The sequence below is a fragment of the Anomaloglossus baeobatrachus genome, chromosome 5 (assembly GCF_048569485.1).
Source record: "Anomaloglossus baeobatrachus isolate aAnoBae1 chromosome 5, aAnoBae1.hap1, whole genome shotgun sequence".
Classification (NCBI taxonomy): domain Eukaryota; kingdom Metazoa; phylum Chordata; class Amphibia; order Anura; family Aromobatidae; genus Anomaloglossus; species Anomaloglossus baeobatrachus.
The window spans coordinates 296,385,602-296,399,134 of NC_134357.1; the positions used below are offsets into that span (position 1 = coordinate 296,385,602).

Genomic DNA, 13,533 nt, shown 5'->3' on the forward strand with positions numbered 1-13,533 from the left:
GCTTCTGATAGTTTTCCTCCCTCTCCCTCCAGTCAGCACACAGCTTGTCACTGGTGGTTATCAGCCGGCTTTTCTGCTAGAGCAAATAAACAGAGCAAATAAACAGTCCCTGAGCCCTGGGCCCTCACCCTGCCACCGGGAAATTATCTGCAGGACTTACTGCAAACAGGAGTGACACCCCCCTCCTCCAGCCAGCAAGCTAGAGAAAAGTTAACACTGTGTGTGCAGGATCCTTGGGGCTCTCCTCCTTGCACTCTGTAAGGGACTTTCTCATAATAAATACTGTAAATGTCCTGGGAGCCTTCCCTGCAGTGTCTTTTCTCCCTTTGTCTGGGAAACCAGGCAGGAGGGATCTCACCTTAAAACACTGCTTCAGTCCAGGCAGTGAAAATTGCAGTCAGCTTGCTGTGTCCGGTGACACCGGTGCCATATTCAACTCAGAGCCTGCAAAGAGGGGCTGAAGAATTGGGCTATAGGGACACAGGCTTCTACCCTGGGCTTTGGAAAATCTGTGTCTTTGGAACCCGTCGTCCAGCCCAGGATCCAGCGTCGCAGGAGGGGGTACATGGAGGCGACACTCCACGTTCCCGCCCGTTGATGGTAGTGGGAGATCGGTCCCAAAAGGAAAAACAGTCGCCCTCAAAAAATAACAAACCTTGAAAGGAAGTGCCTCCTACAGACAGTAAGCTAAAACGGAGGTTGCCTGGCCCGGCCAGGGGGTGTATACTGGAGAGGAGGAGCTATGCTTTTGCATCTACTTAGTATCCTCCTATGGATAGGCAGCATAACACCCATGGTCCATGGTCCTGTGTCCCCCAATGAGGAGTCAGAGAAAGGGGCATCTTTGTTGAGCATGCCTATTATTACTACTGGAATGCAAAATGTGACAACATGGACTTTGTCAGTGCCTAGCAAGGGACATGAAGACATTTTGTTTATATACGGGGGATAAGCCTCTCATTGTTTCATTTCATTGAGTCTAGTGTTAAAGTTCTTTTGACTCATGTAATTACTTTGACCACAGAGGTTAAGATACCCAGACAAATCAATTGTGCGAACCTCCATTGTATCGTTGGATGCGATGTGGCTGGGCCATTGTTACTGTCAGAGATCATTACTAATAGGGATATTTTGCATACGGCTTGAGATCTAGCCAATAAAAGCCCAGTCTTATTCATCAATTGTGAAGACCCAAATGGTCTTAATGGAGAGTTCAGGGGTATAAGAAGGAGGACTGTCCATTGCCTGGGTAGACTCTTGCTACATGCTACCAATCTAGGACGTGCAGATCCGATTGGCAAGCCATAACCGAACCTGGATTATAACACTATATGGATATCACAGCCGAATCCTTGCATTCGATGCTGAAGCCAAGGACTACCTAAGGAAGGAATCCAGCTTGGGACAATACAGTCATCTGACTAGACTTTGCAGACCTCAGCCAGCTTCCTAAATCTGGCGTTATTCCATTCTCTGTGGGTGCCCGCCGAAAGCGGGGTGCTGCTGGATTGGAGTAAGTAGCCCTGGAAGCTCTGAGGCATGGACATTCTAAATCCCTGGTGAGCCAGCGGAAGGGTGAGACTCTGTGGCCTGTTACATTTGTGTGTTTTGCTGGTTATGTGCTATGAGCTGTTAATTGTTTGGGGATCCAATAAAGTCTTAATATTGTGATTCCCTCACCCTGTGTTGTCTGAGTATGTTCCGCCCATGATTACGGAGGTCGAGCGTTCAGTTGGGATGAGCCCTGGGCCATGCGGTCTTTCTAAAGGCGGCCAGATAAGCGGACGAGAGCACCCACTGACCCAGTGTCTCCACACACAACACCAGTGTTAAAAAATGTACAATTGTGTATTAAAATTATAAAAAAACACTAGAAAAACAGACAGTCACTACTGCACATAGTGGTAATGGTGGACAACAAAACAACATTAGTGACCAGTGCCAGGCTGCTGCTGTCAAGGTAAATAAAATAATGGGATGCATTAAAAGAGGCATAGATGCCCATAACAAGAACATCGTTTTGCTCTACACAAATCACTAGTGTGGATACAGATACACCGAAGCCCACAACTGTAGAATATTCTAAGGACATAACAACTAGAGAAGGTGAAGCGAACAACAACCAAGGGTAGTAAGAGAATGGGTGAACTGCAATAGAAAAACAGGCTATCAAACTTGGAGATATTCAGTAAATGAAGGTTTAAGTGAAATGTTATTACAATGTACAAATTTATGAATGGACAGTATAGAGATCTTTCTAATAAACCATTAGACATTGAGGATGCCCTCTTGTCACTGTTGCAGGCCAATGATGATTAAACATTATTTCCTTTAGACGTAGATGCAGATTCTTTACGGTATTTGTCAGAAATCTGAAGGGTTTCCTAATGCCAAAGTGAACAAGAATCCTGAAGTCTCATGCACACATTGTTTTTTGTTTTTTTTTGTTTTTTTAAAGTTACAGATGTAAATCTGTAGCATGTCCATATTTTCAGCGTTTTTGCTGCAGATTTTCATTCATCGTAATGAGCAAGGAAAAATCTGCAGCAAAAATGCATATAAAAAACATGTATATTTTACGCTGCATGTTTCCTGCCAAGAGATGCTGAAATTTCTGCAAATACTTAACATGTACACATACCTTATCCTCCGGGATCCTAGGCTCAGCCTATGATTAGCCAGATTGGCAAGACATCACCTGTGCGCCGCACAGCTCACATTACTCCAGAGCGGTAAATCAAATTCTGCACTGGGGAACTCAGAAGCTCAGGAAATTCGCACAGCTCCTGTCTATGGCCAAAGAGCACTGACCTGGACCGTGAACCGGCGCCTGATTGAAGCGATCAGCTCATCCCTAGTGAACAGGGAGGTAGATGTGTCTCTCCTTTTATGAAGGTTCAGAAAAAAGAGGCAAGAAAACCTTTTCCTTGCATGTCACTTACGGATACCGTCATCCAAACCATAAAGAAGAATAATCCTTTTTCAGAAGAAATTCATTTTATTGTTTACTAATCAAGAAAAAGTTGATTTTTTCACATAGATTTATTTCATATATATAAAAAAAGAAAATTCACATGTTTAGATTTTGATACAAACCTTTTCTGATCATGCCAGACAAGCAATCTCAGTGTACAAAAAAAAATAATATTAATAATAATCCTAGGGGGAAAGGGAGGCCTTAATCATTGTTGGCCAAAACAACTGGGGACATAGCTAGAACGAGTCATTGGGACCAATGTGGAATGTTCTGTAGTATCAAAGAACAATACAAATAAAAACAAGAATTCTGAATATTATCAGAGTTGGCAACTTACAATAACTTCTGACAAATCAAAACTTTCAATGAGGATATATACGAATTCCCACTGCTCAATACTCCTGTCAATTACCTTCGCCTATATCCCCAACATGGCGGACGCGGTAATGTATATCACACTTTAAAAGTAAACTATTATCACTCCTGGGTATATGGTTTGAAAGACAATACCCTGACCTAAAATGAAAAGGGGTGAAGGATTTGTTTTTCCTCAAACATATATAAATACACAAGCAAATGTCTTCCATGCACTCTCTTACTGCTTCCAGTCATGCATACGGTCCACCATATACTACTATAATCTTGGTGTGGTTAGTATCTAATAATAAATGTAAACTAAAAAAACAAAAACACAACAAAAACAATCATGACAAATTTTTGAGAGGTTCGGGTCTTAGTTTCCAAATCTCTACATAATGTTTTGTGTGTACAGATATTTCCTATGACTGCTGGGACTACAAGGTTCTACATGGTTATTCTCTGTATACTTATGTACAAAGTGCACAGTATAAACAGCTACAAATATACATCCTAGAATCCTTTGTTAATACATAAACCTCACTAAAGAGGCTACAATACTAGAGTTGAAGTTAGAGTTAACAATCATTTGTGACTTATTATTAGGCTGGTTAAAGGGGTTGTCAAGTTTACATAGAAACCATTTCCAAAAACCCTTTTAGAGCATTTTGACTTAAAATTAATCTGACACGTTCGACAAAGTCCAATTTGTGAGGAGCATGGTTTACAGCGAGAGGTTATAAGTAGGTCAATATTTAGGCTTGTAGGAAAAGATTCAGCAGAACTTTATGCATTGTAATTTATTTTAGGCTCAGTCATTCTGGAGGACCAACCATCGGACTTTTAAGCCATCCCGGTTTGCAAACGTTTACAAGAAAAACGGTCACTAGTCAATAGACTCAAACATCAGCATGAGCAAGAACTAAAATTAAATTGGTTACAGTATAGCGCAATTAATTGATTTCGATTACTGCTCATTTTGTGGTTGAGTCCAGTGGGCAGTACTATTTATAACAGACATGGCCGTCAGTCACTTAACAGGAACCTGTTTTTCCCTTAGCTGCGGCAACCAGAAGTAAGCTCTTATATACTGCATTCCGGAATGCTGTATATAAGAGCCCAGGCCTCTCTGTACAACATAAAAAACACCTTTTTAAGCTCCCCTAGGGGGCGGTGCGCTCTGATGAGCGTCACTGCTCTTGGGTCTAGCGCCTCCTCTATCTTGCGCAGTCACCGACCTCCTGCCCAGCCCTGTGTGGATGATGCGTCTTATGTCATCTACACAGAGACTTCGAAAACAGTCCACGCAAGCGCACTACAACACTTTGGTCTGCACTAAGCCAGGCAGATACAGGAGGGCAATGGAGGGCTCTGTGTGGATGATGTAGGACGTGTCATCCACACAGGGCTGGGTATGAGGACGATTATCGCATAAGATGGAGGAGGCGCCGTACCGAGAGCAGCGATACCCATTGGACCGGACCACCCCCTAGATCAGTATAATTAAGGGTTTTTTTTTTTGTGTTATACAAAGCAGCCTTGGCTCTTATATACAGTATTCTGGAATGCTGTATATAAGGGCTCACTGGTGGTGACCACAGCTCATAAGGAAAATAGCTGGTGACAGGTTCCCTTTAATGGGGTTTTCCCACGAACAATGCTCATTTTAACTCAACAGATCTTAGAATAAAAATTTATACAATTGGATATATTTAAAAAAACAACAACAAAAAAATAAATAACAAAACAGAAGTGTTCCTGTGCTGAGATAATGTTATATATAGGTGCCCCTGGTATGTACTGTATAATGACTGTGTCTGATTGTAGAGGGACATGGTCTGATCATACTCTGGTCTGATGTGGTAAGTATACCAATATTACAGCACTGGATCGCAAATTATTCTACGAGGGAAAATATTTTTTAAAAACAGGCAGGGAAACACTTCACCTCAAAAAAAGGAAATCAGATACGATCCCATGCTGTGCTCTCTGTATACTCCCTTTCTTCCTCCCCTGCCCAGGAACTGTGGTATAATCATATCCCTGTATGGTCAGACACAGCCATTACCCAGTACATAGCAGAGACACATTTATAAGATCTCAGCACAGGAACTTGTTTTTTTTTTAACACGTCAAATTGTGTAAATTATTAATATTCTAAACTTCTATCGATTAAAATCAACTTTGAAATTAACTTTGTTTGTGGGAACATCCCTTTAAGTCTTGAGCCTAAAAATGAGCCATAATTAAAAAATTATAGAAAAAGATTCCGTATAACATTTCTATTTTAATAGTTTAATAGAACTACTTAAATCTGCTCAACTACTGCTACTCAAACATGGTGCTGACGGATTGGGATGCATTTTCAATGTCATGGTTTCTCCTGACAACCCTTATTAATTTGTAGAGAAAAGCCAAGTTAATCATCTCCCAACCTTTAGGTCCTGGCACATCAATGCATTTCACAAATGAACCATAAATTTAAAGGAAACCTGTCAGCTGAGTCATGCTGCCCAAACCACAGACAGCAGAACTCCGAAGCCGGTTGCACGATTGCCGCCAAGTATCTCTTTGAAGTGCCTGCTGGGTAGTATAGGCAGAGTAGTGTGGCACTGTCCCCCGGTTGACTTTCTAGCGATTCCAGGTAATTGACAGGTCTCTCCCTATGTATACACAAAGTAAAAACCTTTCAAATAACTACAGCATTGCGTAAAGAAGCCAGCCGGATTGTTGCTGGACTAGTCTGGTCTCTGGGAAGGATTTTTAGGCCAGATCTTCAACTATATGGTCTCTGAAATGCCAGAATGAATGGGGCTGGTGGTTTGAGCAGTATGAATAAGCCGATAGGTTCCCTTTAATCAGGAGCAGTTCTATGACAGATTTCTCCCGTGTTGGTGCTGCAGAAAAACTAACACTTTTACTCCATGAAGAATTGGGCACTCAATGTTCAGATAGGGCACCTAGGAGTTGAACACTCTGCTTAGCTGAGAGAGAATACCACTTTAAAAAGAAGGAAGGTATTCCGCTACATAAACAATTAGAAAACTGTCTTTATGCTTCTTATTGGAAATATAAGTTTTGGTACAGTACGAAAGGAAACCCTCCTCTTAGGACACACAATACTGAAAGAATTACTTTGAGGGGTTTGGATCTGCTTGTTTCACACAATATCTTTGACAATCTGGGAAAAAAGTGACACTGACCATAAACCCAACATTTCTATGATGCCGCTACTCCTATAAAACGCTGGTGAATGAGGAGTAAACGTAGAAATTTCTGCTAATACAATATATCAGAATTCATGATCCATCTTGTCTGCTGCCACAAGGAAGCCCTTATTTGCCATCTTCCATTGAAGTTCTGTGTTCCCATCTGCACAAAAGCAAAGACTTTGGACAGCTTCAAATTTTGTAGACTGTAGGTGGGAAAAAGGTACACCAATTGGTCCCATTAATAAAGATTACATAGCACAGATTTCTTGCATACAAGTAAGCCACTATTTGCCTGGACCCCCCAACATGGAGGATTCTGAAATTATTTAATGCAGAGTGTCTCATAGGGGGAAAAATATTTTAGAGGCTTTGTGGCAATTTCCAAAGGAATGAAAAAAACTTTTGTTTAAAAGTGCTTAGCTTTTGTTAGATTCCATTGTATGAATATATTTACATATATATTTATAGAAGTATATAAAAAAACAGGTGAGTTCTGTGAAGCCTGGGTCCAGGCTTGCAAGGGTCATGGCTGTAGAACAGGTTGTATAGAAAGCTGACAGCTAGAGCACTCTCCTTCCTCGGCTGCACAAACTTCACATAGCACGCCATGTTGGCACTGTAACATTGCTCTATTCTGGTCCTGACACTTGCGACATTTCATAGTCTGGAGCTGGAAAACGGCCTGCAATATAACAGATTATCCATTAGACCAACAACTCATGAAAAGACATGTACAAGCCGACATCACACACACGAAAAATGTTCTGCTCGAGAAACAAAAAAAAATAAAAATATATAAAGTGTGTGTACCTGCACCCAATGAATAGCAATTTTTGCACAATGTAAGCGTGAATGCATGTGTGCCCTCTTGAGACATAACCAGTAAGATGCACCAAGTAGAGCCCTCCTGCAACTGTTCAGGCTTAAAGGGAAGCCACTATGAGAAAAAAGACCTAATGTTTATCCCCTTCACCCCTGAGAGATTTTCTGTTTTTTGCTCCCCTAATTCCGAGAGTTGTAACTTTTTTACTTTTCCGTCAATCTTGCCATATAAGAGCTTATTTTTTTGCAAGACAAGTTGTAATTTTAAATGAAACCATTAGTTTTACCATATAGTGTGCTGGAAAACGACATAAAAATTCCAAAGGGCAGAAAAATTGCAAAATGACTGCGATTGCACAATTTGTTTTGGGGGTATTTTATTCACTATATGGTAAAACTGATGTGTGGGTGTGATGCCTGAGGTCGGTACGAGTTCGTAGATACCAAACATGTACACGTGTACTTTCGGTATCGGGCGGCGAGTAAACATCTACCGCTATCGTCGTTAATATGGCGCGGTCACATCTTGACAGCACCATTTAAGGGGTTAACAGGTACGGGTGGATAGAGATTCCACTCATACCTGCCAGGCACACATCAGCTGTACAAATCAGCCGACATGTGCAAGGATCCCCGCCTGCACAGCAGGTGGGGATTAACACTATGACCGCAGAGATGTAATATTACTGCCCATGGTCTTTAAAGTATAATGGACATATATCATTATATGGTACCTTTCAATAGCCCACTCCCCAAGACTAACCTTATCAACCCTTTCAAGGTTGGCATGTAGCTGCTTCTGAATGCTAAACAGAGTAGAAAGAGGAAGACCCTCCAGTTCATTAACAGCGCCACCATGTAGCTTGGAGTCTTGAGCTCCCGGGACTCGCTCTAGCTCTTCCTGCAGTTTCTTTAGCTGTTGTTCCAGAGCGTCCCTCTGCTCCCGGGCCAATTCACATTCCATGCTGGCTGCTGTGGCTCTTTCATTGGCCTCTTCGGCTTCTTTTTTCCACGCATCACAGGCCTAGTGAAAGTATAGAAGAGAACTGTTTATGCAACGTGTGGGCTACTGTCTACACTCCAGTACATTTTCTACACCATATTTTTCTATCGTTTCAAAACTTTAACTGTTCATGACTAGATTAGAAATATAAAATTATGAGATTTAGGGCTCGCTCACACTACCATACAACACAGACAAGTGCTATGCAATGTTTTATTGGATAGCACTTGCTCCAATGTAATACTATGGAGCAGTGCCAATTGACAGCGTATTTCGGATCACGCGCACCCATACAAGTCAATGGCTGCATGTAAACATCGAACTGCACTGATTTAATCTGAGTGTAGTTAGATATATGCATAGACAGACAATGGAGAGACTAATCTTATCTTCTCCACACCTGTGATCAGTTTATCACATGCAAGAAAATCGGATCACAGTAGAATGACACCCAGCTTACACTCACATGAGAGTTTGAACAGGGTGTTAAGGCCCCGTCACACTAAGCAACATCGCTAGCAACATCGCTGGTAACGAACAACTTTTGTGACGTTGCTAGCGATGTTGCTGTGTGTGACATCCAGCAACAACCTGGCCCCTGCTGTGAGGTCGTTGGTTGTTGCTGAATGTCCTGGGCCATTTTTTAGTTGTTGCTGTCCTGCTGTGAAGCACAGATCGCTGTGTGTGACAGCGAGACAGCAACAACTAATGTGCAGTGAGCAGGGAGCCAGCTTCTGCTGAGGCTGGTAACCAATGTAAACATCGGGTAACCAAGAAGCCCTGTCCTTGGTTACCCGATATTTACCTTTGATACCAGCCTCCTCCGCTCTCACTGTCAGTGCCGGCTCCTGCTCTGTGCACATGTAGCTGCAGCACACATCAGGTAATTAACCCGATGTGTGCTGTAACTAGGAGAGCAAGGAGCCAGCACTAAGCATTGTGCGCTGCTCCCTGCTCTGTGCACATTTAGCTGCAGCACACATCAGGTAATTAACCCGATGTGTGCTGTAACTAGGAGAGCAAGGAGCCAGCGCTAAGCATTGTGCGCTGCTCCCTGCTCTGTGCACATTTAGCTGCAGCACCCATCGGGTTAATTAACCTGATGTGTGCTGTAACTAGGAGACTGGGGGCTGGTCACTGGTTGCTGGTGAGCTCACCAGCAACTCGTGTAGCCACGCTCCAGCGATCCCTGCCAGGTCAGGTTGCTGGTGGGATCGCTGGAGCGTCGCAGTGTGACAGCTCACCAGCAACCTCCTAGCAACTTACCAGCGATCCCTATCGTTGTTGGGATCGCTGGTAAGTTGCTTAGTGTGACTGGACCTTTAGTAGCATATAGCAGCAGATTCTCATGCAGCGGATGCTATACACTAATGTGACTACTACTTTAGGAGGGAACCCATCAAATCCAGAAACCATATCTATAGTATTGATGTGCAGGTCAATAACATTTAAACCCTGTGTTGCCTGCTTAATGGAGCAGCGGCTACAGGGAGGAAGTCAACTTTTTTCTCCCTGCAGCCACTTGCTTCCAGAAGTTGTGGCATGAGCCGTTGCAGTTACTGCTCACCCTAGCATATTTGTGCAGAACAGGCTGTAAATCAAAGTACTGGGGAATTATTACAGCATTCTCACTGTTTAGTGACCAGTGGCTAACAGCTCCCTGCACCCTTCCCCAATTACTAGAAGTGAGGTAGAATAAGATAATTTCTCAGTCACATCATTAGGGGACAAGAAATAATTGGTGTATGCTGTTGATACCAGGACACTGACACTAAGAATTACAACTTAAAAAAAAAAAAAAAAAAAAGAAGAGGTTTCTTAGCAGGTTACACCCACTTAATGGCAACCAAGCTATTTAGTTTAGCTCAGTGTCACTAGGAGGCAGACATGAATCTGGAGCTCCAAACATTTTTATTTTCTATGACGACATTGCTAATATTCTCTCGTCTCTGCAGGTAGGGTAACAGATGGGGAAGAGCCACTCTGCCTGCTTTCCCGACCTAAAGGGCAGATACAACAGTTTGCCAGGGGTCAGCCTGTTTCCTTTCGTGTCTGGATGGCAAAACCTATTCTTGACAGTTGACGTTATGACATTTCTGACCACCCCCTAGTGCCAGGTGTGTACGTGGAGTGAAGGCAGTTCTAAAAGTCTTCGAGTTGATCATCTCCTTGGATCTTTACTGTCCATGATCCATATCCAGCATCCAATATTCAGTACAGGCAAGCAAATCCCCCACATCCTGCTGTTTTGCACCAGCTGCAGTCCCCTCCCAGTGACGTTTTGCCATCTTCTCCCTCCCCCCCCTTTTATTGATCTTTAGCCTTTTTTTTTCTTCCTTCTGAAGTGTCACCCAAGACTCCACCGCTCAAATAGATCTTCTCCTGTGGCTTCCACTGCATTCTTGAGCCACTCACACAATGGTCCCCAGCAAGACTCCAACCCCTCCCCCTTTTTCAGGCACCCATTAACCCCCTCCTGTTTATCGCCACTTTTCTTCTTTTCCTTTAACCATGTCTGGTCCCATAGAAATATTATAAATGGATAATCTTGCTCACTGTCAAATAGAGGGTTGCTCAGTGAAAAAAAAGAGACGATACTGAAAAGCGTACCTCTGGCACACCCAAACGAGAAAGACACAGATATGGTGGTCCAAAAATTATTTGTATTATTATTATTATAATTCTTCACTCATTTGCAAAATATCGAGTTGTAACCTTCATTCATTTCATGAACGTTTTCGGCATTAAATAGCCGTTGTCAAAAAAATTAGGTCAACATAAACAAAATTACAGAATTAACAATCAGTATATATGTATTTTTTAAGATCCATATATAACATCATTTTAATTACAATAACAGTCGCCACTGGATCATAATAATATAATACCGTGTTTTTCCAAAAATAAGACCTCCCCCAAAAGAAGGGAATTTTGTTTACTTACCGTAAATTCCTTTTCTTCTAGCTCCAATTGGGAGACCCAGACAATTGGGTGTATAGCTACTGCCTCCGGAGGCCACACAAAGCATTACACTTAAAAGTGTAAGGCCCCTCCCCTTCTGCCTATACACCCCCCGTGGGATCACGGGTTCCTCAGTTTTAGTGCCAAAGCAAGAAGGAGGAAAGCCAATAACCGGTTTAAGAACAAATTCAATCCGAAGGAACATCGGAGAACCGAAACCAGTCAACATGAACAACATGTGTACCCGAACCAACAAAAATCCCTAAGCAAACAGGGCGGGTGCTGGGTCTCCCAATTGGAGCTAGAAGAAAAGGAATTTACGGTAAGTAAACAAAATTCCCTTCTTCTTTGTCGCTCCTAATTGGGAGACCCAGACAATTGGGACGTCCAAAAGCAGTCCCTGGGTGGGTATAATAACCCCTCGTGATAGGACCGTAAAAACAGCCCTACCCTACAGGTGGGCCGTCGCCGCCTGAAGGACTTGTCTACCTAGGCTGGCGTCCGCCGAAGCGTAGGTATGCACTTGATAGTGTTTGGTAAAAGTGTGCAGACTCGACCAGGTAGTCGCCTGGCACACCTGCTGAGCCGTAGCCTGGTGTCGTAATGCCTAGGACGCACCCACGGCTCTGGTAGAATGGGCCTTCAGCCCTGAGGGAACCGGAAGCCGAGCAGAACGGTAGGCTTCAAGAATTGGTTCCTTGATCCACCGAGCTAGGGTGGATTTGGAAGCTTGCGACCCTTTGCGCTGACCAGCGACAAGGACAAAGAGTGCATCCGAGCGGTGCAGGGGCGCCGTGCGGGAAATGTAGATCCTGAGCGCTCTCACGAGATCCAACAATGCAAATCCTTTTCACATTGATGAACTGGATGAGGGCACAAGGAAGGCAAGGAGATATCCTGATTAAGATGAAACGGGGATACCACCTTAGGGAGAAACTCCGGAATAGGTCGCAAGACCACCTTGTCCTGGTGAATCACCAGGAAGGGAGATTTGCATGACAGCGCTGCTAGCTCGGACACTCTCCGGAGAGACGTGACCGCTACTAGAAAGGCCACTTTCTGTGAAAGGCGAGAAAGGGAAACATCCCTCATAGGCTCGAAAGGCGGCTTCTGAAGAACAATTAGAACCCTGTTCCGATCCCAGGGCTCTAACGGCCGCTTGTAAGGAGGGACGATATGACAGACCCCTTGCAGGAACGTGCGTCCCTGAGGAAGTCGTGCTAGGCGCTTCTGAAAAAATACAGATAGCGCTGAGACTTGCCCCTTGAGGGAGCTGAGCGACAAACCTTTTTCCAACCCGGATTGCAGGAAGGAAAGAAAAGTAGGCAAACTAAATGGCCAGGGAGAGACTCCCTGAGCAGAGCACCAAGACAAGAATATTTTCCACGTCCTGTGGTATATCTTGGTGGAGGTAGGTTGTCTGGCCTGTCTCATGGTGGCAATGACCTCTTGAGACAATCCTGAACCCGCTAGGATCCAGGACTCAATGGCCACACAGTCAGGTTCAGGGCCGCAGAATTCTGATGGAAAAATGGCCCTTGAGACAGCAAGTCTGGTCGGTCTGGTAGTGCCCACGGTTGGCCTACCGCGAGGTGCCACAGATCCGGGTACCACGACCTCCTTGGCCAGTCTGGTGCGACGAGGATGGCGCGGCGGCAGTCGGACCTGATCTTGCGCAGCACTCTGGGCAACAGAGCCAGAGGTGGAAACATATAAGGAAGCCGGAACTGCGACCAATCTTGAACTAAGGCGTCTGCCGCCAGAGCTCGGTGATCGTGAGACCATGCCATGAAAACTGGGACCTTGTTGTTGTGCCGAGACGCCATTAGGTGGACGTCCGGCATCCCCCAGCGGCGACAGATCTCTTGAAACACGTCCGGGTGAAGAGACCATTCCCCTGCGTCCATACCCTGGCGACTGAGGAAGTCTGCTTCCCAGTTATCCACGCCTGGGATGTGAACTGCGGATATGGTGGAAGCCGTGTCTTCCACCACGTCAGAATCCGCCGGACTTCCTGGAAGGCTTGCCGACTGCGAATTCCTCCTTGGTGGTTGATGTATGCCACCGCTGTGGAGTTGTTCGACTGAATACGGATCTGCTTGCCTTCCAGCCACTGCTGGAAGGCTTGTAGAGCAAGATACAGTGCTCTGATCTCCAGAACGTTGATCTGAAGAGTGGACTCTTGCTGAGTCCACATACCT

The 13,533-nt window shown here is 44.2% G+C and overlaps 1 protein-coding gene across 1 annotated transcript in view; it reads right to left on the reverse strand.

Moving 5' to 3' along the window:
* Positions 1 to 4,613: 4,613 nt before the first annotated feature.
* The window catches only part of UNK (unk zinc finger), a 134,262-nt gene continuing 125,342 nt past the window's right edge, over positions 4,614 to 13,533 (reverse strand). Inside the window, exons 16-17 of the mRNA XM_075349610.1 lie at positions 8,132 to 8,392; positions 4,614 to 7,228 (exon numbers count right to left, since the gene is read on the reverse strand). Coding sequence (XP_075205725.1) covers positions 7,070 to 7,228; positions 8,132 to 8,392 — 420 coding nt within the window. The 3' untranslated portion in view covers positions 4,614 to 7,069. The remainder of the gene's footprint in view (positions 7,229 to 8,131; positions 8,393 to 13,533) is intronic.